Raw genomic sequence first — 25,730 nt, 5'->3', positions numbered from 1 at the left:
CCTTTTAACAGCTTTATTACAATCATGATAATTCATAAATAATACTTCATTTTTTTAAAGTCAACATTGAATCAGAAACTAATAAGCACTGTAACTTTATGATTAATTTTAACCACAATAGTACTGCTGCATAGTTTCTTAGGGAGCTACCATTTGATTTTTAGGGGGGGGGGCTAAAATGAAAAATTTTCCCTTAACCAAAATGTTCCACACTACTGCCCTTTGTCCGCTTTGACTGTTTTATCAACACTTGGGTCAAGAAAATCTTTCCCGGTGAAATCTATGTAATTCCTACATTCTTTGATTGCTGAGTTTGGCACCTGAAAAGTATAGTAACATGAGAATAAAAATTTGAGATTTAGATATAGGGGGAACATTGAAATTGGTTCTTACACTCACTGATAATATTTATTATTTTATCCGTGTTAGTGATAAATGATCTTCTGAAGATCGGTGCCCATGTGAGGCAGGATCTGCTTACCCTACCGGAGTACCTGCGACCACCCCCAGTTTTTGGAGGGTGTTGCTCAGTCTTAAGTTTCTATGTTGTGTTTTGTATACTGTAGAAGAGGGACGAAAGATACCAGAGGGACAGTCAAACTCACAGATCGAAAACAAACTGACAACGCCATGGCCGTAGTTTGTCTTTTGTTTTTGATTTTGTTTTTTTGCTTTTTTGCCTTGGCGTTACCAGATTATTTTCTACTTATGAGTTTGAATGTCCTTTCGCCTCTCTTTTGACACGACACGTAAGAACTTCCACGATTTGAATTCATTATTTTCGTAACAAATTTCAGGTGAATTCATAATTTTACAAAAGGAAAAATAACAACACTTTCCTGCATAAGTACTAACGTGGAATATACTCTGAGATTTTAATCCCAGAAAGTCCAATAGATATAAGCTAATCAGATTCCTCAAAAGATTTGACAAAATATAATTGGTTAAGGTTATGTAACCCAATTGATAATATAATGCGAGTAAACTAATAAAACGTTTGGAAAGCAAAAAACGTTATAAACCGTTGAATATTAATAATAAAAAGGGCTTAAACAAAACATTCAAATCCGCCTTACGTTTGCATGAGGGAGTTGGAACCCCACGTGTGAAGCAGGATCTGCTTACCCTTCCGAAGAACCTGAGATCACTCCGGTTTTTGGTGGGGCTCGTGTTACTCATACAGTCTTTAGTTTTTTATGTTGTGTTTTGTATGTTGTTTGCCTTTTGATCGTTTTCCGTTTTTTCCAATGACATTGTCAGTTCGTTTACGACTTATGAGTTTGAATATCCCTTTGCTATCTTTCGTCTCTCTTTTACTAAAGACTATAACATTATTCATTTTATGAACTGGAATTTAGTATACAAAATGTATCATTTCCATCATGGCAATATCAAAGCACTAGCTACTGGACAAACGGTATCATCTAGCAGTGGTAATGTACTGACAGGATCCAGTAGTTATAACCCGGTGACTGAATCGCAATATTGGAAACTATAGGCAAGATACATGTAGCTTCGTGTATGAAGTTATAATATTGGATACAGATAGTTTGCCAGGAATAATGTAATTCGTCCAACATGTGCATTCGAAACTTTGCGAGAAGCAGAGTTTCAAATATTAAATTAATTAAGTCTAGATTTAATTGTTAACAGATTGTGTTGTGAATACAGTCAATTAAAAGGTAATAACAAAATTATGAACGTGTTCCATGATACAGAATCAGCGGTAGTCAAAACGTCAAGTAATTGAAATATAGAAAGAAAAAAACCAGAAATTACCTTTTCTAATGGTGTATAATTCGGATGATGATGTTTAAATACGGGGTCGTTAGACCTCAGGTTATATGAGTATAATAGCGCCCAGCGCCTGTTTGGACTATTGTTCGGAGCACTGGTATGTATAACATTACTGTGGAAAATCAATGCATCACCTTTAAATAAAATATACTAAACTTGTAAATATTAAAAGGAAATCATAATTTGAATAATTTTAAAATAGGTAAATTAGACATGGCACTAAATACTTAAAATGGTAGCATGTGCACGTGCAATTGTGTAACAATTGTTTATTACAAATTATTGTTTCGATCATATGATACGTGTGATATTGTTGAAGGGTATCCCTTAAATCACACTGGATGTTCGATGTTTACTGATTGATATGATCATACAAGAATTTTTTTATTAGTTGTTATAAGCTTTGAACTAGTTTTCAGTATCTGCGAGGTCAGTCTTTTGTGTTTTTTTTAGTTGTTTAGTGCTTAGTATCGATCTGATGAAGTACGCCCTTTTCAACTGATTTTGATAGTGTGTTCTTATGTTGTGTTGTTACGCCACTGTCCCATGTTAGGGTGAGGGTTTGACGCTCGAAAACATGTTTAACCTCGCCATAATCTGTATGTGCCTGTTCCAATTCAGGAGCCTGTAATGCAGTTGCTGTCGTTTGTTGCTGTATACCATATTTGTTTTATCGTTTATTGGTTTGTATACAAAATCAGGCCATTAATTTTCTCGTTTGAATTGTTTAACATTTGTCACAAAGGGGCCTAATATCCCCGGCGGTCATCGGCGGAGGACATTTTAGCGAAAATAGTCAGACGTTTTAGCGCAAGAATCCATTTTAGCGCTAGATTTTTTACCCATTTTAGCGAAAAGAGAAATTATCATTGCCCATTTTAGCGACAGAAATTGATTCATAGTAGAATACTTTAATCGTATCAAGACAGCATAATATAAAAAAAATAGCATGTTCATAAAAACACAGAACTAACAGTCTAAAAAGTAAACTCAAATGTTTGATTTTCAACTTATGTCCCAGTGAACGTACGTTATAATGATATAACATTTGTACAAGATGTTATACATTGTGATAGGAACTGTTCCTTCTCTTTATTTTTCTACATACAAGACCAGATTCATCGATACTTCTTATTTTAATATAATTATGTTGTCGTTTGTAATTTGATGAAAGTATCCAGAAAATGTAAATGGATGGATGAAGTTAGCCATCCCATGTAGCACTTTTATTTCCCCTGTTTGTTTCAACAACAGTTATTTCTAAGATTAACCAAATTGTAAATGCAAACACTGTTTTAGTATGTGAGTTTAATTCAACCAGGTAAGTTTTCGCTAAAATGGGCTATCGAAAATGGAATAATCCAGCGCTAAAATGGGCTATGATGTCTGCGCTAAAATGTCCCCTAGTATTTTTAATTTTTTCGCAAATATGTCCTGTGTCCAATGTATTTTGATGTGCGGTATGGGTTTTGCTCATTGCTTAAGGCCGTACGGTGACCTATAGCGCTCACTTCTACGTCATTTGGTACCTGGTGTAGAATTGTCTAATTGGCAATCATACCGCATCTTCTTATTTTTATACAGTTTACCCTTCTTAAACCAAAATGTTAAATTGTACCAAGTGTACAATTATTGTCATCGTCATTATTGTTATAACTATTATTATTGGTTTTTTATTCTAATTTATTATTTTATTATACCATTATAATTTATTGCACTTCTGTACTTAACTAATTTTATAAAATGTGTATATATATATACACATGCATCAGAACAAAGAATACATTTATCCATTAATGACTGATAGATCGATAAAAGGAAATAATCGGTAGCCTTGTGGTAGCGTGTTCGTCTCGAGTGCAAGAGGTCGTAGGTTCGAACCCGGCCGGATAAAATCAAAGACTGTTAAATTGTCATTTGTTGCATCTCCGCAAAGCAGGCGGCATTAAAGAGTAAGAGCAAAGACTGGTCGACTCGAAGTCAAAATAATGTGTCTGGATATGTGGTTACATGTCTTCCTACGGGCTGTTACCTTGTAAACTAGCACGTTAAAAATCTGGCTCAGCGTGTCGGTCTATTTCAAAGCAGGGTTAATATAATATTCTTATCGCACTAACATGTTCTCGTCCTGAATAAGCATTTGATATTCCACTGGACGTTAAACAGCCATCCAATTATGAAATTTTAGAAATCTACAGTTCACCTGGATGCTTGAAACAATAAAGTATACCTGGATCCATCTCCACGTGTTTGATTGGATGTCTTTCGATGATCTGTTTAACTCTTTCTAGATCGCACTGATTTTGCCCAGCAACAGGGAAGTGATCAATTCTGCCACATTTGTGGCTACCAGGTAAAATCTGAAATTTTAACAGAATGTAAAGAATATAAAAAAAAATTTGAGAGAGACAACTATCCAACAGAGTCCAAATGAAGCGGATTTGAGCAACTATACTAGTAATTCATAATACAGACTTCAACAAGGAGCAACACTAATACTTTATAGTCAACAACAAAAGGCCCGACATGAAAAAATGTGAAACTATTCAAACGAAAAAAACCAACGACCTGATTAATGACACAACAATAAACGAAAAACCAATATGACAGACAGCAACCAACGTAAATCACTGAATTACAGGGTCTTGACTTTTGACAGGCACATATAGAATGTGGCGTTGTAAAACATGTTTGTGAGCGCTCGCCTCCCCTTTCTTTGTGCAGTTGTGAACTATCACAACATGAAGATCTTTTTTTTTTAAATCAGATGTAAATGGCTTGATTTGTCTTTGTAAATTATTAACCTTTACTGTTAAGTCCATTTTTGGTAATATCCTTTTGGTGTGGCTCGGTACTTATACATCCCGCCATTGTGTTATTGTTCAATGGTTATTTTTTGTATTCCTGTCTTTCATTTTTGCTTATGTCCTTTGTTTTTCTTTGTTGACGTATTTGTTTGTTTTTATAGTGATTAAGATTTTAACACAATATTGACTGCTGTACCCCTATTTTGACATTTTTTATCATTATGTCTGTTTGTCTTGTTCATACATTGTTGTCAACATAATGGAATTTTATGCTACTGTCATACAAGTGAGAGGGTCAGCTAGCTATAAAACCAGGTTCAATGCACCATTTTCTACATAAGGAAATGCCTGTACCAAGTCAGGAATATGACAGTTGTTTTCCAATCGTTTGGTGTGTTTGAGCTTTTGATTTTGCCATTTGATAGGGGATTTTCCTTGGAGTTTGGTATCTTTGATATTTTACTTTTGACTAGTCAGATCCGAACGAAGCACAAAACACAACTAACATAAAGACAAAACAAACCAAATACCGATCTAAGAGCACTCGAAGTCAGTGAAAGCTAGTTCAAAGACAATAGCAACTAATACATACATCATGTTATCCCGACTAAAGAATCAATCAGTGCGAATCTAGAGTCAAAAATGTCCATTGACCGAGTTTTCCTTCTTCTAAACCCCAAATGTGACTTGGGTTCAGGAATTAGTCAATTCAACAACCATTCTTATTCTTTCATACATATGAATTTAAATATTGAATGCTCTTTGCAGTCTCAGTGGATGTAAAATTGTTGACCGCATCACATTGCGTATATTATAAATCGCGCTCGGTCTTGTACAAAACTTCAAAAACCGTCATTGTATATAGAATTATTATGGCATGTCTCTATTTCCCTTCTGTGTTCCTTACTTTATTAACTTGAAGGAGGATATCCTAAGGAGTAAAAAATGCCTTAAATATTCCAAAACGATAAGCGTTAAATCTTCTTAAAATTAACAAAACTTCCGATTACCTTCCCTTTAAAAATAATGAAGTTCACAGTACGTAGCCACATGCAGACTTGAGTTTCGACATTTAAAGTTACTTTTAATCTCTGAAATTAAAGTCCTAAAACTCTGGAAGGACAAACGTGAAAATAACCAAAACGTGTACTGAAGCTCAGACCTCTATATCTACAGAAATAATTTGGTAAATTTTGAAGTAAATCTATAAAAGCATATTTGTGTTAGTGTTCATCATGCGAAAAATATTTTTTTGAAAATTGAAGTCCCATAACTCTGAAAGGATAAAAGTGAAAACAGGCATAAAGTTTACGCAAGGCAAACGGAAGGTCAACGGTATATACCATTCTTATAAAATAGAAGGTCGTGTAATGTAGGATTTAATTCGAAACGACTTAAATACTCCATCATGCAAGCATACCTACAGGTAACGCTACTATCGTATTTCCTACTGATGGAGCAACTGTTTACCTTTCCGGAGCGACTGAGTTTTTTGCCAGTTTTATTAGGTGTTCATGTTGCTCAATCTCATGTTTTCTGTGTAATTTTTTTATGGAAATTTCTTTTTCTTTCGCTCATGATGTTGTTTTTCATCGACTTATGATTTTGATTGTTATGTTCAACTTGGTATTTTCTCCCGCCTTTTCAACATGTATGATTTGCGTTCGATTAACACCTGATTCTTGATTAGGTACGCTCGATACCAAAAATTATGAACAGAAAAATATATAAAAAATGAGAGCATAATAAACAAAACAACAAAAAGCGTCAAATCTACATAGGGGTGTGGCAACCTTGAGTTAGTTTCATAGTACGAAGAAATGTACATTAATTAAACTATTTTAGTATTTTTTGTGTTGTACATATTTATACTTGCAGTTTCTCCACTTTACAGAATCGAACCTATAAAATGGTTTTAAAATGTTTTAACAAGTGTATACTTATTCCATTACCTGCAAACATCCGTTTGTTTGGTCACTTATATCAACAGGAATGAATATGGTTAATAGGTCTGGGAATAGGTTTCCATTTTTGTACCAGTACCTTTGAAATAAAACAAATCTACTTGAAAAAAGATTGTTATAAACTACCCATTTTCATGTTTCAAAACAAACATTTCTTTAATAAGTTCTGCATTTTATTTTACTACTTTTTAATCTAATATTTCAGATTTCAAATGAATCTATGCACCGATAAAAAACAACTTTCCTCGTTACCATATTAATCCGAGTGGACTTTTTCTTATTTGAGTCTAATGAGGTATGAGGGTAAGTCAAAGGTAGTGCGGGAGCAAGAAACTTAATATATTGATCGAAACAGAAAACTTGAAAAATCGCCATGGACTTATGTTTTGATTGTCCCCTTGGCTTATTCGCCTTCTGTTCAAAACTAGTATCTGTTATATACATGAATTTTTCGTATGTGTTTTGTAGTAAAGTCGTGAGAGTTTTATGGTAGCCGGTTAAGGCCATTTCGCCTTTCATATTCTATAGGGCGAAAACGCGAAGTCGACAACACAAAGTCGAAAACGTGAAAACACGAAATGGTTTCACTTCTTGATTACGCGTTTTCGACTTCGCGTTTTCGCATTTTCGACTTATGGTTTTCGCTTTTTTCGACTTCACGTTTTTGCCCTAGATAATATGAAAGGTGATGTGGTCAGGCTCTTCTGAATAAACGTGCCATGGCATAAGATGTCTTCTTGTAGCTAATGTTGCAAATATAAGATAAGCGGCTCGAGGAGGCCATTGTACGTAATATATGGCTCTACACAGCAAAGATATGAGTGGAAAATGGCTGAAATTAACCTTTAACAACTTCTGTATTGCCACCAAGAGATGGTTGATCGCCACAATGTCTCAGTTTCTCAATAAGAGCATTTCTATATAAAACAAGCAGATGGAGAAAATCCCAATGAGACAACTATCCACCAAATATCATAAGACAAGAATGTAAACAACTACGTACAGTACACCTTCAACAATGAGTAAAACCCATATTGTATAGTGTGTATACATAGTAAGCTCAAACAGGCCTTAGCATAATAGTATATGTAACATTCAAAAAAGAGAAACCGGATTGGGCTGGTTTAAGGTATTAGTAATAAAATTACACGAAAAACAATTATAACAGTCGACAGCAAAATATCTTTTAAATTATATGCTCTGCCTTGAGACAATAATGTGGTGGGGTTAAATAATGTGTGTTTGGTTTTATACCGTAAAAGGAACCGACAGGAAAAATGTGACACAATTTAATTGAGAAAACTAACGGCCTTATTTATAACAAATCAATATACAATGTACGGAAAACAAATATGACAGACATGAACCAACGACAATCACCGAACTACAGGCTCCTGACTTGGTACAGGCACATACATAATGTGGCGGGGTTAAACATGCTTGCTGGCGCCAAACCTTCCCCCTAATATGGGACAGTTGTGTAACAGTACAACATAAGAATAAACTATAAAAATTTGTTAAAAATGGCTTAACTTATTACATGGATACGTAGCAGAAAAACAACTAACAAATTCATAGACCGGACGTGGCAGGGTATTTATACATCCCCCACAACAAATAAGACACTAAGTACAAACAATTTGACACTTGCTACGTAATATACATCTTTATTTTAGAAGCATGTATTTTTACTCTTATCCTTATTAAGTCTTACCCGTAATCTTGATGCCACAGAAAACTTCCTCCGGTATAAGCATCTTTCCTCACAAATTTTGCATGGTAGTGGTAAATTTCACCACCTCCAAGTAACTAGATATTAAAACATTAAGTGCTTTAATGTTTACCATCATTTGATCAGTGTTCTAAAGCAAATGGTCATTATTTTAGATAACTAAACAGGCTCTTAAAGTCCTGTTATCGCTCACCTACATCTAAATTTCTGGAAGATGATAAACATCTGTTATAGGAAAAAAATGGCCCTGACGTTCGCCACAAAAAGATCAACATGCTTGTCAACTGCCTATAATTATCATGGTGATATATACATTTTTAAGGATGTACTTAGGTCAGGTTAAAGATTTTTTGTCAGATGTTCGGACTCCTTGTTTTTTTCCCTACGATATAGGGTAAAATATTTTGCCTCATAACACCCAATTTTCTTTTCATATAAGACTTCAATAGCTCATAAAAAGGTCATTTACCAAAACTTAAGCAGATTCTAGATTTCTTTTCTTTCGGTTTCAAACCCAAATAATACCAATGCAAATATAAGGTCGAAGTCCGAGTCAGCCTTTTCCCGCCTTTGAAAAAAAATTAAATATCTCGAAAAGGAGCTCCATAACCTATCAATATTTTTAGCTTATTTTGTTCCTTAACTAAGGCTCTTCTGACTTATAGTATCAATTTTAAATTCTAGATTTTTTTATTTTCACCTAAGTACATCCTTAAGTTATGTATATCACAAACGTCTCTCTATTACATTTACGGATTCTGAGGAAGTCTTAAATTTGTAGGATTTTAGATAGGTTAACTGTCATTGAATAAAACTTTTTTTATGATATCAGTTTTACTAGTATTCATTTGTTCTTTCACGTTTAAATAGGTAAATATTTGAATTTTAAATTATGAAAAACAGATGATAATTATTCCAAACGTATTATTATTATTTATTTTTATTATTATCATTACTACTTTCATTTTACGCATTGATTTTATGACAAGAGAAACAAATTGTATTTTGTACTTTTTTTCTATCTGTGTAGATTAGGTAAGACAAGTTCAGCGTACGGACTTTACAAGATACTCTTTCCATAAGGTTTATGAGGCCTCGGAGGCCGAGTGGTCTTAGTAGTCCAACTACTGTATCACTATCCTGTCAACACTGAAGTTGTGAGTTCGAAACCCGCACGAGGCAGGTGCGCTAGACTCCAATCTTAATTGACTTGGAAATTTAGTTTTCCTGCAGATGGTCGGTGGTTCTGTCTTGGTACTCCGACTGCCACCACCAATGAAAAGTGACAGCCACGAAAATGCAAATAGTACTGAAAGTGACGTTAAACACCAATCAATCAATCAACCAATAAGGTTTGCCTTGACAGGGGAACAGTTAATCGCTACTTAAGAGAAATATTCCATTGTCATATTAAAGATTTTTTGAAAATTGACTTTTGCACAATTGATAAGAAAAGGATGATAAACTCTTGGTAACAAACAAACCTCTTGACATGTATCCACAACCTTTTCACTCCTTGAGACGATCCCTGTTACGTCATCACCTGGGTGACTCCATATAACAAGTCCAGCTTGTTTTCCCTGTCCGTCTGGTAACTATATAATATATATATATATGTTCTTATTCATTTTGTTGTGTACAAATCATTTTAAAATAAAAATAAGTCAATTGTATTGTTTATTTTCCTTCTTGCTCTCAACAGTTACCGTGGATATAAAGTAAAGGAAATGTTTAAATTCAAATAAACATCGATAACTCTACATCAATGCATCATTGTCATTTTGCTTAGTTTCTTCTGTTACCTTTTCTGACATCGGACTCGGACTTCTTTTAAACTTGAATTTACTGTGCGTATTGCTGTGTGTTTGTTTATTCTACATTGGCTAGAGGTATGAAGGGGAGGGGGTTTGGGGTTTTGAGATCACACAAAACATGTTTAACCCCGCCTCATGTTTGCGCCTGTCCCAAGTCAGGAGCCTCTGGCCTTTGTTAATCTTGTATGTTTTTTTTTAATTTTAGTTCTTTTATTTGCTTCGGAGTTTAATGTGACGTCCATTTTTACTGAACTAGTTCACATTTTGTTTAGAGTAAAGCTGAAGCCCGCCTCCGGATGCGGGATTTTCTCGCTGTGTTGAAGACTCATTGGTGGCATTGGGCTGTTTTCTGCTCTTTGGTCGGGTTGTGGTCTCTTTGACACATTCCCCATTTCCATTCTCAATGTTATCAATGCATCTATTATGATTTAAAGATGTACTGTGGTCAGGTTTAGGAATTTTTATCAAATGTTCGGACTCCTTGGGTTTTTTTCTACGATACAGGGTAAAATATTTTGCCCCATAATACCCATTTTTCTTTTCATATAAGACTTCAATAGCTCGTAAAAGGTCATTTACCAAATTTAATATCTTTCGATTTGAGACCCAAATAATACAAATGCAAATATAAGGTAAAAGTCCCAGTCAGCCTTTTCCCGCCATTTTTTGAAAATTAGATATCTCGAAAAGGAGCTTCATAACCTACTAGTATCAATATTTTTGCTGATTGTGTTCCTTAACTAATGCTCTTCTGACTAAAAGTATCAATTTTAAATTCTAGATTTTTTTAATTTCACCTAGGTACATCCTTAAGCAACAGTTGTGGAATTATATAAACCTACTGTTAAGGAAATCAGTTTTTCACACAGGATATCCCGATTTGAAATCAGCGGAGGGATCCGAATCCCTAGGAGCAATTACACGAGACCGCAAACGTCGGGAAAGTAAAATATAATACAGATTCCCACGGAGGATTATGCTCATTTGGGAATCGTATCCAGATTTTACCTACACCGTTTGTATTTTTCGTGTAATTGCTTCCCAGAATTTGGATCACACCGCGGATTTATAAAAGGGATACCCAGTGTGGTTTGGGGAAAAGAAAAAAAAGTAAATACTTCTTATTTCTTTTCTTTTTGACAGAAAAACAGAATTCATTTACTGTAGGTTGATAGTATTCCACATCTATTGGTTCAATGCACTGATGCAAACTCCGAAACAGCGGTGACGTTGATTTGGTAACCTTTCACTGTTTCGGAGTTTGACAATGATGAAGCGTTATCAACATCTTGCAAAGACATGCTTCTAATATGTGCTAGGGGTCGTCTTGAATTTGCGAACCGGTGAAATCGAGTTTCTGATACGTGTTGTCGGCCAACACTTTCAGATGAAAAACAGTCCTAAAAGCATTGATCCATTATTTTAGATTTAGAACTCCATGATTGTAAGAATTTTGTGTCATGATTTTGTACACAACCCCTCTTCTTTTGTATTTGGAATACATATTACTAACACCATATCCATATTTTTGTGCCATGTCACTATCTTCGAGAACTTTCTTCATTTGGTTTATTTCTTCTTCGTCAAACATTTTTCTACAATGATAATATTGTATATGAATTGTCAACGTTCATTTCAATTCTTTGCTGACAGTAATTTACTTTGCAGCCTTTACACATGTACAAAAGGGATTTTCTTTTATTAATATTTGTGTATATACGTTAAGCAAAAGGAGCATATCGGTAAAGACCAAGGTATGATGTAAGTATATTTGTAACAGCAGACGCCGTGATATATTGGCAACAGCAAGGAATGATACTGGTAAAAAAGGTCTTAGAATGTAAGCAAACAACATGGCATAATGCCAGTAAAAAGCAAGGTATGCCAGTAAAGCACACGGTATGCCGGTAAAGCACACGGTATGCCGGATAAGAGCAAAGTATATCGGTAAAGCGCAAGGTATGCCGGTAAGAACCAAGGACTGCCGGTAAAAAGCAATGTATGCCACGGTATGGGTTTTTCGCATTGTTGAAGGCCGTACGGTTGCCTATGATTGCTTACATCCACTTCATTTGAACTTTGGATAGTTGTCTCTTTGGCAATCATACCACATCTCCTCATTTTTACAGTAAAAAGCAAGATATTGTGCCAGGAGATAGTAGGATAGCATGCCCGTAAAGAATCATATCGATAAAGTACCTAGTATAATACCGGTAAACAGCCCCAACACTCTACAACGGAATTGACAATAAGAGTTGTCTCCTGTTAATTACACCAGGTCATTCGATTTATCACATTACATCTTATTGCTGCTCTGGAACTACTTATCTTCATATCTTTTTGTTTTTATTATCTGTTTTTTTTCTTTCGAAATCGTGAACTATACTATGTGTTTGTAACGATTCTGTTAATAATAATTTGGAAACTTTGTGGAGACAACTTATACCAATAGGGTGTATAGATATTAGAATCAGTGTTGCTTTTAAAAAAAGTCACTCAAAGTTTTAGATAAACGATTAACATCGTTGAAAAAAAACCGAAACATATTTTTTTTACTTAATATTTATCATTATACATTCAGATTTCAGATCCATTACAACTAACTGCATACATACAAATTGACAGTGAGCAAATACAAATAAATACATGTATATATAATATTATACAAAACATCATATAAAGAAATATTGTTGAAACAGTGCCCGAATCTTTATTCATAACTTACATAATTTGTTATTTCTCAGATTTGTGACTAAAAAAGGCTTTCTATTTTGCTTCATTCGGCACACCTCGGCAAATGTTACAATTTTATTAGATGTAGGGTAGCGGAATTTGCCGAGGTTTGCCGATTTTTTGGGTTATTTTTCTGTCATATGTTTTCATTGACTCTCCTCATAAACGAGTGTCACAACGCAGTAACCAGTGCCATGGTCAAACATGTACAATACTATGTATCAACAAAAAAAAGTACTGGTATGTATAGTGGCCACAAGTATATCATTAATGCAAAATTTATGAGTGAATGTGTAATCTGGTACAGTCTATCTGAAACGAGGGAATACTTGTGCATAAAAAGACATATTCTGTAAATAAAAAATGGTTTATGCATGTATATTTTAAGGATAAAAAAATTTGGACGATAAAAGCAATTTAGTAGAACAACCCTTTCTCGGTTCTCCTTGCGACAGAAATATGTGTGCGAGATTTACATTTTTCAAAAAATTGACCGAATCTTGGATAAAGTGTGAACTTCATGACATATATATACCGATATATAGTATAAAACTCTGTCCAAAGTTTAAAGGTTGTTCCATGAGTGTCATGGCTGATAGCAAAACAGAGTTTCGCGGGCAACTTGCCTAACATAATTTTGTAATCAGACCCTGTTTAGATGTCAATGCAATCGAGTTTTCCCTTTGACCCTTTTAATGCCAAATATTTAACAAAACCCCACACTCCCGTATTTTTTTATCCAGTCATCTAATCACTTGGCATCCATCTATAATGTTCCTATTAAGTAAAATATCCGCAGCCAATACGAAGCAAAAGATTAAGTTTATTTGGAATAACATTACATGGTTCAATATTCAGCAGTGGTAGAAGCTTTGACCAAAATTTCCTTTTTGTTGCACTCTGGTGTAATTATCCTGTATTCTTGACATGTCTGGGAAATAAATTATCTCTCAATCCAATCTCTTTCTAAATTTTGCCGTTCATCTTTGTGGACATGGCACCAGGGACACGCATAGTTCCCAATTGGTCCCCTCATTACCCTACAATCAACTGAAAAAACCCCAGGATGTTTCCCCTAAAAACTATCTCTATCTTCACAGCTTTATCATTCAACATTATGTTTCCCTTGAAATAAATGTGTTATCTCTTAAAAAAATAGGATGACATGTTGTGTGTATCACCCCATAATTCTCAGAATAGTTTTATATTCCTGTCACTTTCTGCTTGTCCATGGACACTAAAGAAAATCATCTATAACAGTGAATTGAATGACTAAAAAACTAGAAATTCGGCTTACTTTTGTACCTTCCCAGTGGCGGATCCAGGGGGCGTAGAGGGCGTATGCATCCTCTTTTGATCGCAAAACAAAATATACGATATATGTATTTGAATTTTTAGTATAAAATCGTCCAAAATTTTTCGGTATATATTACTTTGAAAAAATCCTGGATCTGCCTCTGAACACCGCTTGTTAAACAACATTTATATACATACTGACATAGGCTCTATGAACATAGCTAAGAGTACGTTCAATATGAAAAATTTCTTTAAAGCCTGATTGTCTTTGACAAATTAAATATTGAGGCAAATTATGACAATGATCCAACTGTCATTCAGTCATGATAATCAGCATCCCTGACCCCTAATTTGTCCATAATGACATCGTTATGCCTTTGCTTATTGGTAAAGTCTAGATTATTTTTTATTTCAAACCTAATTCAGACACTGTCATGTCAATATCAACCTACAGTACTGTCCACATTATTACTGAAAGTTAACAGATAAGGGATAAGGCCTAAGGACTCAGCAAACTAGTGGGCTTTTTAAAACTTTTTTCCAACTCACGAATGGAACGAGATTTCATAAATGATAGTATAGAGTCAAAATCTTTATTTCTTTACATAAACTACAAGGTTCTTATTGTTAACCAACAAACTTTAAAGGGTTTTCTATTACATGCAGATATCTGCTTTTTCGGATCATTTACAGAAATAATTTCTGACTGATGCAAACTTAAAAGTTACTCAAACCTGTTTTCAAGTTCTAAATTTTCAAATTTAAAATGTTGTAACTGAATATTAACATCCTTGACCACTAATAATTTCATATTGGAAAACTGCCACTTTGAAAACACGTGTCTTGTACAGTTGACGCTTCCTGCCACTGCGATATGCAGTTCTCAAATCCAAATTTACTTTGTTACATAATGAGAAAAATCGATTTTCTAGCCTATCACAGTTTACTAGTTGATAGGCATGAAGCTGGGAATTTATAATGTCAACATAAGAAAAGGCGGGAAAATCACTCTTTGTCTTTTCGACTTCTTTAACAAATAAACTAGTCAAGTCAAGTGTAAGGCACAACTGTGGATCTTCTGCAAAGTTCTTAGAAAGGCAAGGAGAGTGAGAGCCAGTGTAAAGCATATGTTTAAATTTGTCAATTTTTGGACGAAGTTCTTCAGACATTTTAGCCACTTTTCTCTCTTCTCCGCTAATGTTTACTTCGATAACAGCTTCGGCTGGAGTCTGCATGACGGAAAAGTGTAGCTGATAACCTCTACAAGCGTTATTAATGTTATAGAGCCAATGTTCACTGAGTGGCAATTAAACCAGTAAATATCCGTGAATTAAAGTCAACGACTGTTTTGCTGTTCCTGTGTTTGAGTCTTGTTTGGATTGGTAGTTCAAACTTAAGAGCCACAACAGCTAGATAATCATCTGATATTTGGCTATGAACGTACTCTTTGCTTACTGGTACGGGCAGGTTAACTTTTGGCTTCCAAGTACTTTCTTCTTCTTTGTAACCTTTCCACTTCACCAAATATTACTGAAAATGAAAATGATTTGTATTACTTACATATATATTACCATGGAGATATAGTTTTATAATATTGATCATATATAATAAAAAAAAAAACAAAGGATATGGGGTATCCATCCACGACACAAAATCAGTACATGCACAGCAAAAAATTTAAAAAAAAAAACACAAAACGCAAAGGAACAGCGCTCTTATTGCTGTTCTACATCTTAAAGTCACAGTGAGGCCTTCAACACGGAGCAAAAAACTCTTATCTCACTGCAAGTTTAAGACGGCCCCCAGCACCGGCTTGAGTGGAATTCTTTTCAAAAATAATTTGGATAGACTTTGTATCTTTGACTTTGTACATGTATCTTTAAAAGATCAAACAATTTCCATTTTCTGTTATACAATTTTGTAGAATTCTAATTTCCATATGCATGTTATAGTTATACATGTACATTAGAACTTCCCTTTTCCGAACCAGTCTACAGAATATAGATATCTGTTTTTGCTTTGAAATTTATATTTTTCAAGTTACTGCAGTTTATCAATACCACACATAATTTATAAATTTAAATCGGTGCCCCATGTGAAAATAAAATGTCCCGATTTGAACATACATGATTATAAATTATTTGACAAAAGTAAACTTCAAAGAAGGTAATACCCCCTGTTGACATCTTTGACAATAAACAGCTTTTTTTTAAAGAATGACTTGTAATATACATATCTAATCATTTGGGCCCTCTAATCAGCAGTTCAATAACTTGCATTTACCCACTTCGTTATAGCCCGGATACCCCCCCCCCCCCAAAAAAAAAATCAATAAATGCTTAATTGTCATAAATAACCAGAGAATATACAAAATGATGTTTAATATTACTTTAAAGAAGACAGTTGTCCCTTTCGACAAATACAAAATTTTCCAACTCAACGGCAAAAATTATCAAAAGACATCTATATAGCACCAAAAAAGTCTTCAACAGTTGACAGGTGTTTTTACAATATTGCAAGTTCTAAATCGCCAAGAGTGTATAAAAGTAGTGCATAAATTAAAAAGAAACAATCAAATGTACATGTATCTTCCATAAACACCCAAAAAGTCCAATCATGACACAAGAATTTCTTTTGGACTCTTTCATTGGGCGACCTACATTTGAGCGAATTTGAATTTTGACATGTATTATGTTTGCGCGAATTTACCTGAGTGTTTACCCGTGTTTTAAACTTGATAAATACGAAGACAAGATTTGTTGAACTGAATTTTGTACTTGTCTGCACGCTTAATAAGCTGGGATATTTTTACCGCGTATTTTGATACTAGTGTACGTAGTCGCAGAACTTGCAGTATAATCAGAATGATTAGTTGTCCTTTTCATTTACTTTCATCGTGCACGCGCACTTTCACGACTGTGCTCATTGTTTTCCTGTAAGCAAAATTTACATCCACGATCAGCTCTTATCCTGTATTTGCATATTTTCTCGGTTCATTTTTTGGAAATATCTTCATTTTCAATTTTCAACCATATATCTACACAGAAAGGATATCCATCGAATATCATGCAAGGACTTTTTCCCATTTTGTCTCCGAGATAGTAAAATCCATCCGTCATTTCACTTTAACACGTTTTTTTTTTTTAAACTTTTTTATCTGCAGTATTTTGCTTTATTTCAGAAATCATGCATTTTTAAAAAATTATCTAAAATTCTACGTTTAAATATTTTTATTTATAGAAAAATAATTAATCTGTGCAAACGTAAAAACTTTTGAACAGGTAATTTCGTGCAAACGTAATGGGTTTCATCGCGCAAACTTAGAGCAAATTCGATCAAACGTAACGCGCTGCTTTCATTTTATATACAATTAAAATTAAATAAAAAAAAATATATAACTAAACGTTCAATTCAGTGCTATACTTCTCTTTTTATTCACATATATCAAATCTCAGTTTATGAATAAATATATTTTTTATTTACAAAAAGAAATTATTTCAAACCTTCGTTTTATCAGAGACATATAATACAATTGTATTATATGTCTCTGGTTTTATCGTTCATTATAGTTGTATACATGTGTGTTAAGTATTTATAAAAATATATTTAAAACATTCTTTTATAAAAAAAAATGTAACGATTATACAATTCAGGGACTTTCTATACTAACGTTAGTATAGAAAGTCCCTGTACAATTACAACTTTAAAATAAACGCCTTTCAAACAACCACCTTAATTAATTTCAACCTGAGCAGACTGTTTTTATGATAATTTTGATCTGACTGTATAGCATGAAAGTGTTTGATTTATGTTATACATGTTTATATTTTGTACTGGAATTTTAAGAAAAATGAAATATTGAAAAGGAGACGTTTTGCAGTTTGTTATAATATCGGTAACTTGCAACTAAATGAAAAATGAAACTCTTAAACATCCTACCTTATATGGTGTAAATTTCTTGGACACAAGTCTTTCAACCAGATTCTGTTGCTAATGCTTCGCCAAATTCTGTTTGTCTTCACTTCGCTTAGCAATGGTTCTCCAAAACACTAACGTTTTTAGTCAATTTGTCGTCTTGTCCGAAGATTCATTTGTGAGATAGAATATGCAAGCATGTATATATATACATATTTATATTTTATGGTGTTTGTACATGTACCTGTAGACAGGAAATACAATCGTCAACTCCACACGAAGCCACGTTTATTTATTACTGGTCATATACTTCAAATCGAAAATTACCCTAGAATGAGACTGGTGTCAATGTGAGATCATCCTAATTACCATAAAAACGGAAAAAACCGACAGGAGTTTGACAATTAACATGTCATCTAAAGTTTACAAATATTAGGTAAATCTGCGACATTTCATTAAAGGATCCCGACAGTAATCTCAGACGAATCTTATAAAATTTATATATTTATCTATCAAATGTGTGTAATAAAATCTGAACACAGGGTATATTGTTTTGAAGTAATCTACAGTTTTTTATTTTATTTAAGTTCTATTTTATTCATTTATTTATTTATTAATTATTCTATCCTTCAAATTTTTGCTAATTTTTACTTTTTATTCATATTAGGTTTTTGTATATCTATCACTCAAATTATTTCAATTACCTTATAATAAAAACAAATTATTTAAGTGCCCAAAAAGGCGCGAGCCAGGGCCGACCGTGAAAAGGCTGTATAGCCAGTCAAGGTCGTTAAAAACTCCCATCATCATCATCATCAGTTTTTTATTTGTGTTTTTTTTTCTTTTGGAATCATTTAGTTTTTTTTTCTTCTTATCATTATTATAAGTCATTTTAAATTATTTATATCAATTCAGTAGAGTCAGTTTAGGAATTTTATAAAATCACTGAAAATATTGTTAGTAATTTTATAAAATGACTAGAATTATATTGCTAGGGATTTTGTAAAAAGCCCTATTTGCAAGTTTAAAGTTAATACCAAAAATGTACTTTTCTTAATAATATATATATTAGAAAAACATAGTACTGGATAACTTTATCTGATGAATACAGTTTGGTTTTATTTACATTTTTTCACATCTCAACATTGAAAAACCTCATACCTTTATTAAACAAAATTTATCTTTAATCTGATTTTGAAAAAAAAGAGTAGAGAAAATAAGGTGTTGACACTCCATGTAAAGGATGTGATACATGTATATTAAAGTATCTAAGATAGTCCTAAGTAAGTGAAGCATGAATAAATTGTCATGGTGACCTACTTTTGCCTTGTTAGTGACCTAAATTTATCTATTGAAATGCATTTCCATTACAAAGTATTTTTGTCAAGAATATCTGTTGTCTATAAATTTTTTTATTATTTTCTTGTGTGGATAGAAGTGACTTTTCCAATATGCATGTAATAAGACAACATTTATATTAAGATAGGATATTAAAAATTCCTTTATAATGATCAACCATGAAAAATTTACGATGAGGATCATTCATTACTCGTTCCATGTGTTTGAGTCAGAATAATGTGTCCGGATAGGATGACATGTCTTCTTTCGAACTGTTACCTTGTGAATTAGCATATAAAAAATAAGGAGATGTGGTATGCTTGTCAATGAGAAAACTATCCACCAAAGTTCAAATGAAGTGGATGTAAGCAATTATAGGCAACCGTACAGCTTCAACAATAAGAAAAACCCATACCGTAATGTTAGCTATAAAGGCCCAAACATGAAACAATTCCATTGAGAAACTAAAGGCATAATTCATAGCAAAACAATTTACAAAAGGCAAATATGACAGACATAAACCAACGACAACCACTAAACTACAGGCTCCTGACTTGGAACAGGTACATACAGAATGTTCCGGCTTAGTCTGTTGGTCTAGCACAAAACAGAGTTCATATTCCTATCACATTAACATGTTCTGGTCCTGATGTGCATGTACTATTTGCATGTGTTTATTTCTCTCATAGAACGGTAACCACGTCAATGCAATGCCTTGATTTTGATTTTAAATTTAGATATTTATTTATTTTTATACTTTTCAGTAATTACAAAAGCACTAGAATAAACCGTCCCTGTCGAAGAAGGTAGATATATAAGATTGTGTTGTCTTCTTTCTCTGGTCCTTTAACAATCAGTTCCAAAATGTCCCCATAAACATTTGTAACTCCCGTATCCACATATTACATTTTATTTTTTCCTCAGTTATTCTAAGTAACTTTTATTGGTAAGTTTGCTCATGACACAAGGCACTTAAGCAATTTCTCTTCAAGGTCACAGCTGTTTTTTGAAAACTGCTCGTTTATTGCTCAATTATATAGGACAAATTTTCATCAAACTTGTTAAGCGTTACTGCAGTAGGCTTTTTATTTTCATTTTTTCTTCAATGAATTATTTTACAATTTTCCTGAATTTAATCAGAGAACCTAATGACACATTCCTATTAATTTCAGTGATTTTGTAAAATCCTTGTTTAAAATCCCCTAGGGATTATACAAAACTCCTGAAATTACAGAGATTTTACAAAATCTCTAATTATACAAATTCACTGTAACATATAAATATCCAAAACAGAACATTGTTTTAGGCATTTTGGAACATGTATTCAATCTTTAGTATTTGTTAAAAAAAAGCATACAAAAAAGAAAGTATGTGACAGTAGCAATTAAGGAAAACTATGAACTGTTACAGTACAATGTCAAAACATTTGAAACTTAAAGTATTCTTTCAGTTATCCATGAACGAGAAGAGTCGAATGACGAGACAGTTATCTCCATCAATCAACTTATATTGTTGATCGTATCAATAATTATTTTTTTAAAAGCACTGTTAACAGAAAGTATAGATATAGGAAAGGAGTATAGGAAAAGAATTGAACAAAAGTCCGTAGAACACAATTCTGTCACAAATGCTAAAAAGGCACATTGTTAAAAACTTTCCAACCGACTTCTTGGATATCTGGATAAAATATATTGATAAGTATAGTCCTAGCCTACATGAAACATTGTACTATACTACTACATTATAACTATTATATTTAGCAAAAGAGATGCGAAAGATATCAAAGGTATATTCAAACTAGTAAGTCGAAAACAAACTGACAGTGCCATGGCAAGAAAAAAACGATCCAAAGACAAATAACACGGTACACAAAACACAACATAGAAAATTTAAGACTAATACACGTGTACATACTACACTTCATACCTGATCATGATGTATCCATTGTCATCAAATGCTTGTTTGATATCGTCAGTAACCTTGAATGAATCAGTATATGTATACTCTGAAACAAATGATTTTAAATGAGTTTTTTTTCTTGACTATGTCCAAAAGTCATTTCTTATATTCAAAGATATAGTTACGAGAGAATAATTCCCTACCGCGAACAAACACAAAGCTTATTCTACTTGAGGTACAACAGTTAACGAAACACCTTTAAAATATCACTTGAACTTTCGCCGTCTTTGAACTTTTGTTGTTTGCATGAAGATTAAACATCATGATGTTATTTTATTGCTTTGTATAATTGTATCGTTCCATTGTAGTGAGAAAAAAAAGCTGCATTAAAATGAATCAGACCTTTATAAAATTGAAAGTTTTGATAAATTGTATGTCTATCTTCATAAAGATAATGTCTAGCGTTTTCAAGAACGTAGTACACGTGCAACTGAAACCAAATAAAACATATACTAGTATATATTACTCTACAAGGAAGGCACTAAAGAACATATAACCCTACAGGGAAGCCACTAAAGTACATATAAACCTATAGAAAAGCCACTAAAGTACATTTAGACCTACAAGGAAGGCACTAATTTAAAAGTACATATAACCTTACAGAGAAGCCACTCAAATCAATCGCTAAGCATTCTAATATCAATATATTATTTCTCGATAAAATTCAACATTCATGGCAGCACGTGCTTCTTGTGATAACGTTGCAACAATGCATAGGAAAACAAATAACAATTTGCTATAACTCACAATTTCATGGTGAAATTATAAGAATTGCATGCTTCTTTTAGTAATCTTATAGTTTTGTAAAAGCGTTGATCGTGCGGACATTTTTAGTATGAAGCGTCAACAATTTGCTGCGGTCAACGCTTTTACACCCCAATAAAATTACAAAAAAAGAAGCATTTAATTCTTAATTGTTTTACATCCTACATCCTTGGTCTTTGGTGAATGGTTGCAATAATACCACATTTATTTATTGTTATTGGAAATCGAAAAGAAACGAAACGAGTTACAGTACCATTACTTTAAACAACATTCACTATCTGTTTTGTACATAACTATTTTCTGCAAATGGCTGCATTTAGTGCCAACTTCCGAAGCAATGTCGTCGGCTCTCCGAACTTTCCCGAAGTCCTGCTAAGCTTCTAGCTTCGATCCTCGTCTTGGACAAGACTATTCATTTTTAGTTCTTATTAGCTACGGCCAAAAATATTCATTTTCACAACCCCTTGCCCCGAATATCAAATGGTCTTCCCCGATCCTAGGAAAAAGGGAGATTATGAACTTCAAGGTACTTGTCCATTTGAGGCCACATAAGTTAAGACAGATTGTCAATCTTCGTTATTCCATACCTGATTCTGTCATAATGTGTTATGAAGAAGGTCATCAGTTTTATAACACTTCTCCCTGAAATGATAAAAAATTGAAAATACAGAAGTGCTTCTTTTACCATGGGTATATAAATGATAACTATGATTAGTAAATACAGATTTCCTTTCTTTAAGCATAAGTAATTTGTAGAGGGAATAATTATCAGATTAATCAAGTAATAATAAAAGTATGTTTTGAAAAAGAGAGACATAGAAATCCTTAATTCTGTCGTCAACGTCGGCGTCGTCAACAGTTAGGCTCAGTTAAATAATATTGAGAATGGAAACGGGGAATGTGTCAAAGAGATAACAACCCGACTAAAGAGCAGAACACAGCCAAAGGCCACCAATGGGTCTTCAACACAGCGAGAAAATCCCGCACCCGGAGGCGGGCTTCAGCTGGTCCCTAAACAAAAATGTGTACTAGTTCAGCAAAAATGGACGTCACACTAAACTCCAAAACATATAAACGAACCAAAATTTAAAAAAAAACATACAAGACTAACAAAGACCAGAGGCTCCTGACTTAGGACAGGCGCAAAAATGCGGCGGGGTTGAACATGTTTTGTTAGATCTCAACCCTCCCCTTATACCTCTAGCCAATGTAGAATAAACAAACACACAGCAATACGCACAGTAAAACGCAGTATAAAAGAGTCTGAGTCCGATGTTGGAATAGGTAACAGAAGAAACTAAGCAAAATGACAATGATACATGAATTAACAAAGGACTACTATCAGTTACGGACATGCCAGCTGCAGACCTAAATTAAACTGATTGAAGTATTATGCCCAGTCTTCGTCATATGAAAATCAAGCACAATCCCTCCCGTTAGGGTTTTAGTATCATACCATCATAAAATATTAGAGAAGAACATAACCCGTATCATGCAAACAACTGGTTTTAGAATAAATGTGTTTATTTCCGATGCAATGTTTTTTTAGACATCAATAACTCTGTTAAACCTTCATGGAATTATTCAAAACTTTGACAGAATCTTCTTCGTGACTAAATGACCATATTCAGAGTATTCAAAATGTTTGTAATCTTATTTTTTTTCCTTATTTTACTGATAAACAGGCTAAAGTAGCTGTTCTGATAGAATCTATAAACAGTTTAGGTTGAGAGTTTATGAAACATAAACACTTTGTCAAAACTTTATGAAAATTTATGAAACATGGACAGAAGCTTTTAAAAGACAGTATCCAGAGCAGATCTCATCTTCGCTAGATCGTAACCCTTTGGCTAGTGAAGATGAGCAGATCTTTGCTATATATTCTTCATTTTCTGTATTTAACTGATAAAAAGACTTAGCGGTTTTTTAAAGTCAGCATCACACTTTTACTCTCACTTGATAGCAGCAATCGCAGGCAAGACACAGGGTTATAATATTTTGTTCGGTGCAAGATTAAACATTTCGATTTTTTCCGTTAATCTAATTTGAACCACAGCAATACTAGTGATTTGGCATAAACATTTATTGCAGGCACATTTGATAGGAGATAAAAAAAGACAATTGAACAATAATGTTTTGAAAAATGAAATATACTCCAATGATAGACTACTATCGGTATTCCCAACCACGAAATGGGGGAAGGGGTTCTTTGGTTTTTGGTAGCTCATCTTAAAAAACATAGAATTCACAAATTTTATGAATAGTGTCGCCGATTATCAGTTAATATTTGTGTGTACATGCAGTCATCTCAAATGAAAAGAAAATATTTGAAGATAATGAATATGAGAATAGACAACAATCATGAAACTAACACCAAAGCAAAGAGTTTAAAACTAGATGTGAAAACTATTGGACAAATAAATAAAATTTCATACCTTATGTGTAATGTGTTCAATTATGATAATAAAATACAGGTCATCATTATCTTTGTAGACAGGTCATCACTATCTGTGTAGATAAATAAACTTATCATTATCTCTTTATCATTTAGTAGTTGCTTGGTTTCATCTGATGTACATGTACATTATATATGTACATGTATAACGTTATTATCATGTTAATTTGTTTCACTCGTGTACATGTGTATGAAAAAATAAGTAACTCTTCCTCGTCATTTGTTTGCTAAAGTGCGATTTGACAAAAACGAAAACAGCACTTTATAAATTGAATGCATCGGAACCGCTTTTCTGAATTAACCATCACCAGGAGTGATAGGCCTGACATTTAAACTGCCACTGAGGGTTTGATGGATGGAGATAGAATTTTGTCTTACAAAGGTTATCTACAGACCCTCGGAGAGTTGTAAGAGTTGTTGTACGTTCGGAGATCGTTACACTTTTCATACAAGAGGCATCGGATTTACCGTCTACATTCCGATTCACCTGGCTGTGTATTGGTACATCCCACACAGCCGGTTGTATAATATTGACAAACGAGACAACAAAGAAATTTAAATACATTTAATTAAATAATTATTTAGCTATTCGAATTGAGTATAAAAGGTATACAAATATGGTAATTCCAGAAATTCTGCTGTCCGGCAATAAAACCTTTGCTAAAGTGGATATTCGTTTGGCTGTGCGGGATGTATAAATATTCAAGAACTCTTACAACTCTCTGATGGGTCTGTAGGTAGCCTTTGCAAGACAAAAATTATGTCTCTGTCCATCATACCCTCAGTGGGTGTCCAAATGTTCGGCCCTTCACCCTGGACGACATAACTTGGCTGATGGAATGATTGGTTGCTTGTTTTACGTCCAGAGGTAAATATTTCATGCATATTCTGGAGGATAACAAACTAATGATACAGTACGAAGGTTCTTTAAGGTAGGTCGACCGGGACGAGGGACGGGATATTTGAACTGCCACTGGTAAATAATGGTATGTTGGATAGCAGTAGTTTTGCCTTGTATAACGCAACATAAGGATCGTTCATAGAATTCACAAGGATTTAACGCACAGAGAAGAGCATATGGCATTCACCCTACATATGACATCGGAATTAACGTCCGTAATTCCGATCAGACGTGACTGCGTATTTATACATCCC

The 25,730-nt window shown here is 33.6% G+C and overlaps 1 protein-coding gene and 1 long non-coding RNA gene across 2 annotated transcripts; both read right to left on the bottom strand.

Annotated features, from left to right (window-relative positions):
• On the bottom strand, positions 1–24,621 carry LOC127729894 (L-proline trans-4-hydroxylase-like). Its single transcript, XM_052237826.1, has 10 exons — positions 24,556–24,621; positions 22,708–22,762; positions 21,323–21,401; positions 11,628–11,709; positions 9,785–9,895; positions 8,283–8,377; positions 6,557–6,647; positions 4,028–4,157; positions 1,780–1,931; positions 1–320 (listed from the first exon to the last, which is right to left on the bottom strand). Exons 2-10 carry the CDS (start codon positions 22,718–22,720, stop codon positions 213–215), a joined length of 861 nt encoding a protein of 286 aa, XP_052093786.1. The 5' UTR covers positions 22,721–22,762; positions 24,556–24,621; the 3' UTR covers positions 1–212.
• LOC127729895 (uncharacterized) lies at positions 14,715–18,254 on the bottom strand. Its single transcript, XR_007994887.1, has 2 exons — positions 18,083–18,254; positions 14,715–15,673 (listed from the first exon to the last, which is right to left on the bottom strand). It is a non-coding gene; the product is annotated as an uncharacterized LOC127729895 (long non-coding RNA).
• Positions 24,622–25,730: the final 1,109 nt, after the last annotated feature.

The sequence above is a fragment of the Mytilus californianus genome, unplaced genomic scaffold, assembly GCF_021869535.1.
Source record: "Mytilus californianus isolate M0D057914Y unplaced genomic scaffold, xbMytCali1.0.p SCAF_2, whole genome shotgun sequence".
Lineage (NCBI taxonomy): Eukaryota > Metazoa > Mollusca > Bivalvia > Mytilida > Mytilidae > Mytilus > Mytilus californianus.
This window is presented reverse-complemented; position numbering and strand designations above follow the sequence as displayed.

What these genes read in the sequence shown, in the direction of transcription:
- LOC127729894 (XM_052237826.1), bottom strand. An exon ending in AATGGATACATCATGATCAG is followed by an intron (nt 11,710 to 21,322) that starts GTATGAAGTGTA and finishes TTATCATTGTAG; the next exon opens with AAAAATGTTTGACGAAGAAG. An exon ending in CTGTGGCATCAAGATTACGG is followed by an intron (nt 6,648 to 8,282) that starts GTAAGACTTAAT and finishes TTTATTTCAAAG; the next exon opens with GTACTGGTACAAAAATGGAA.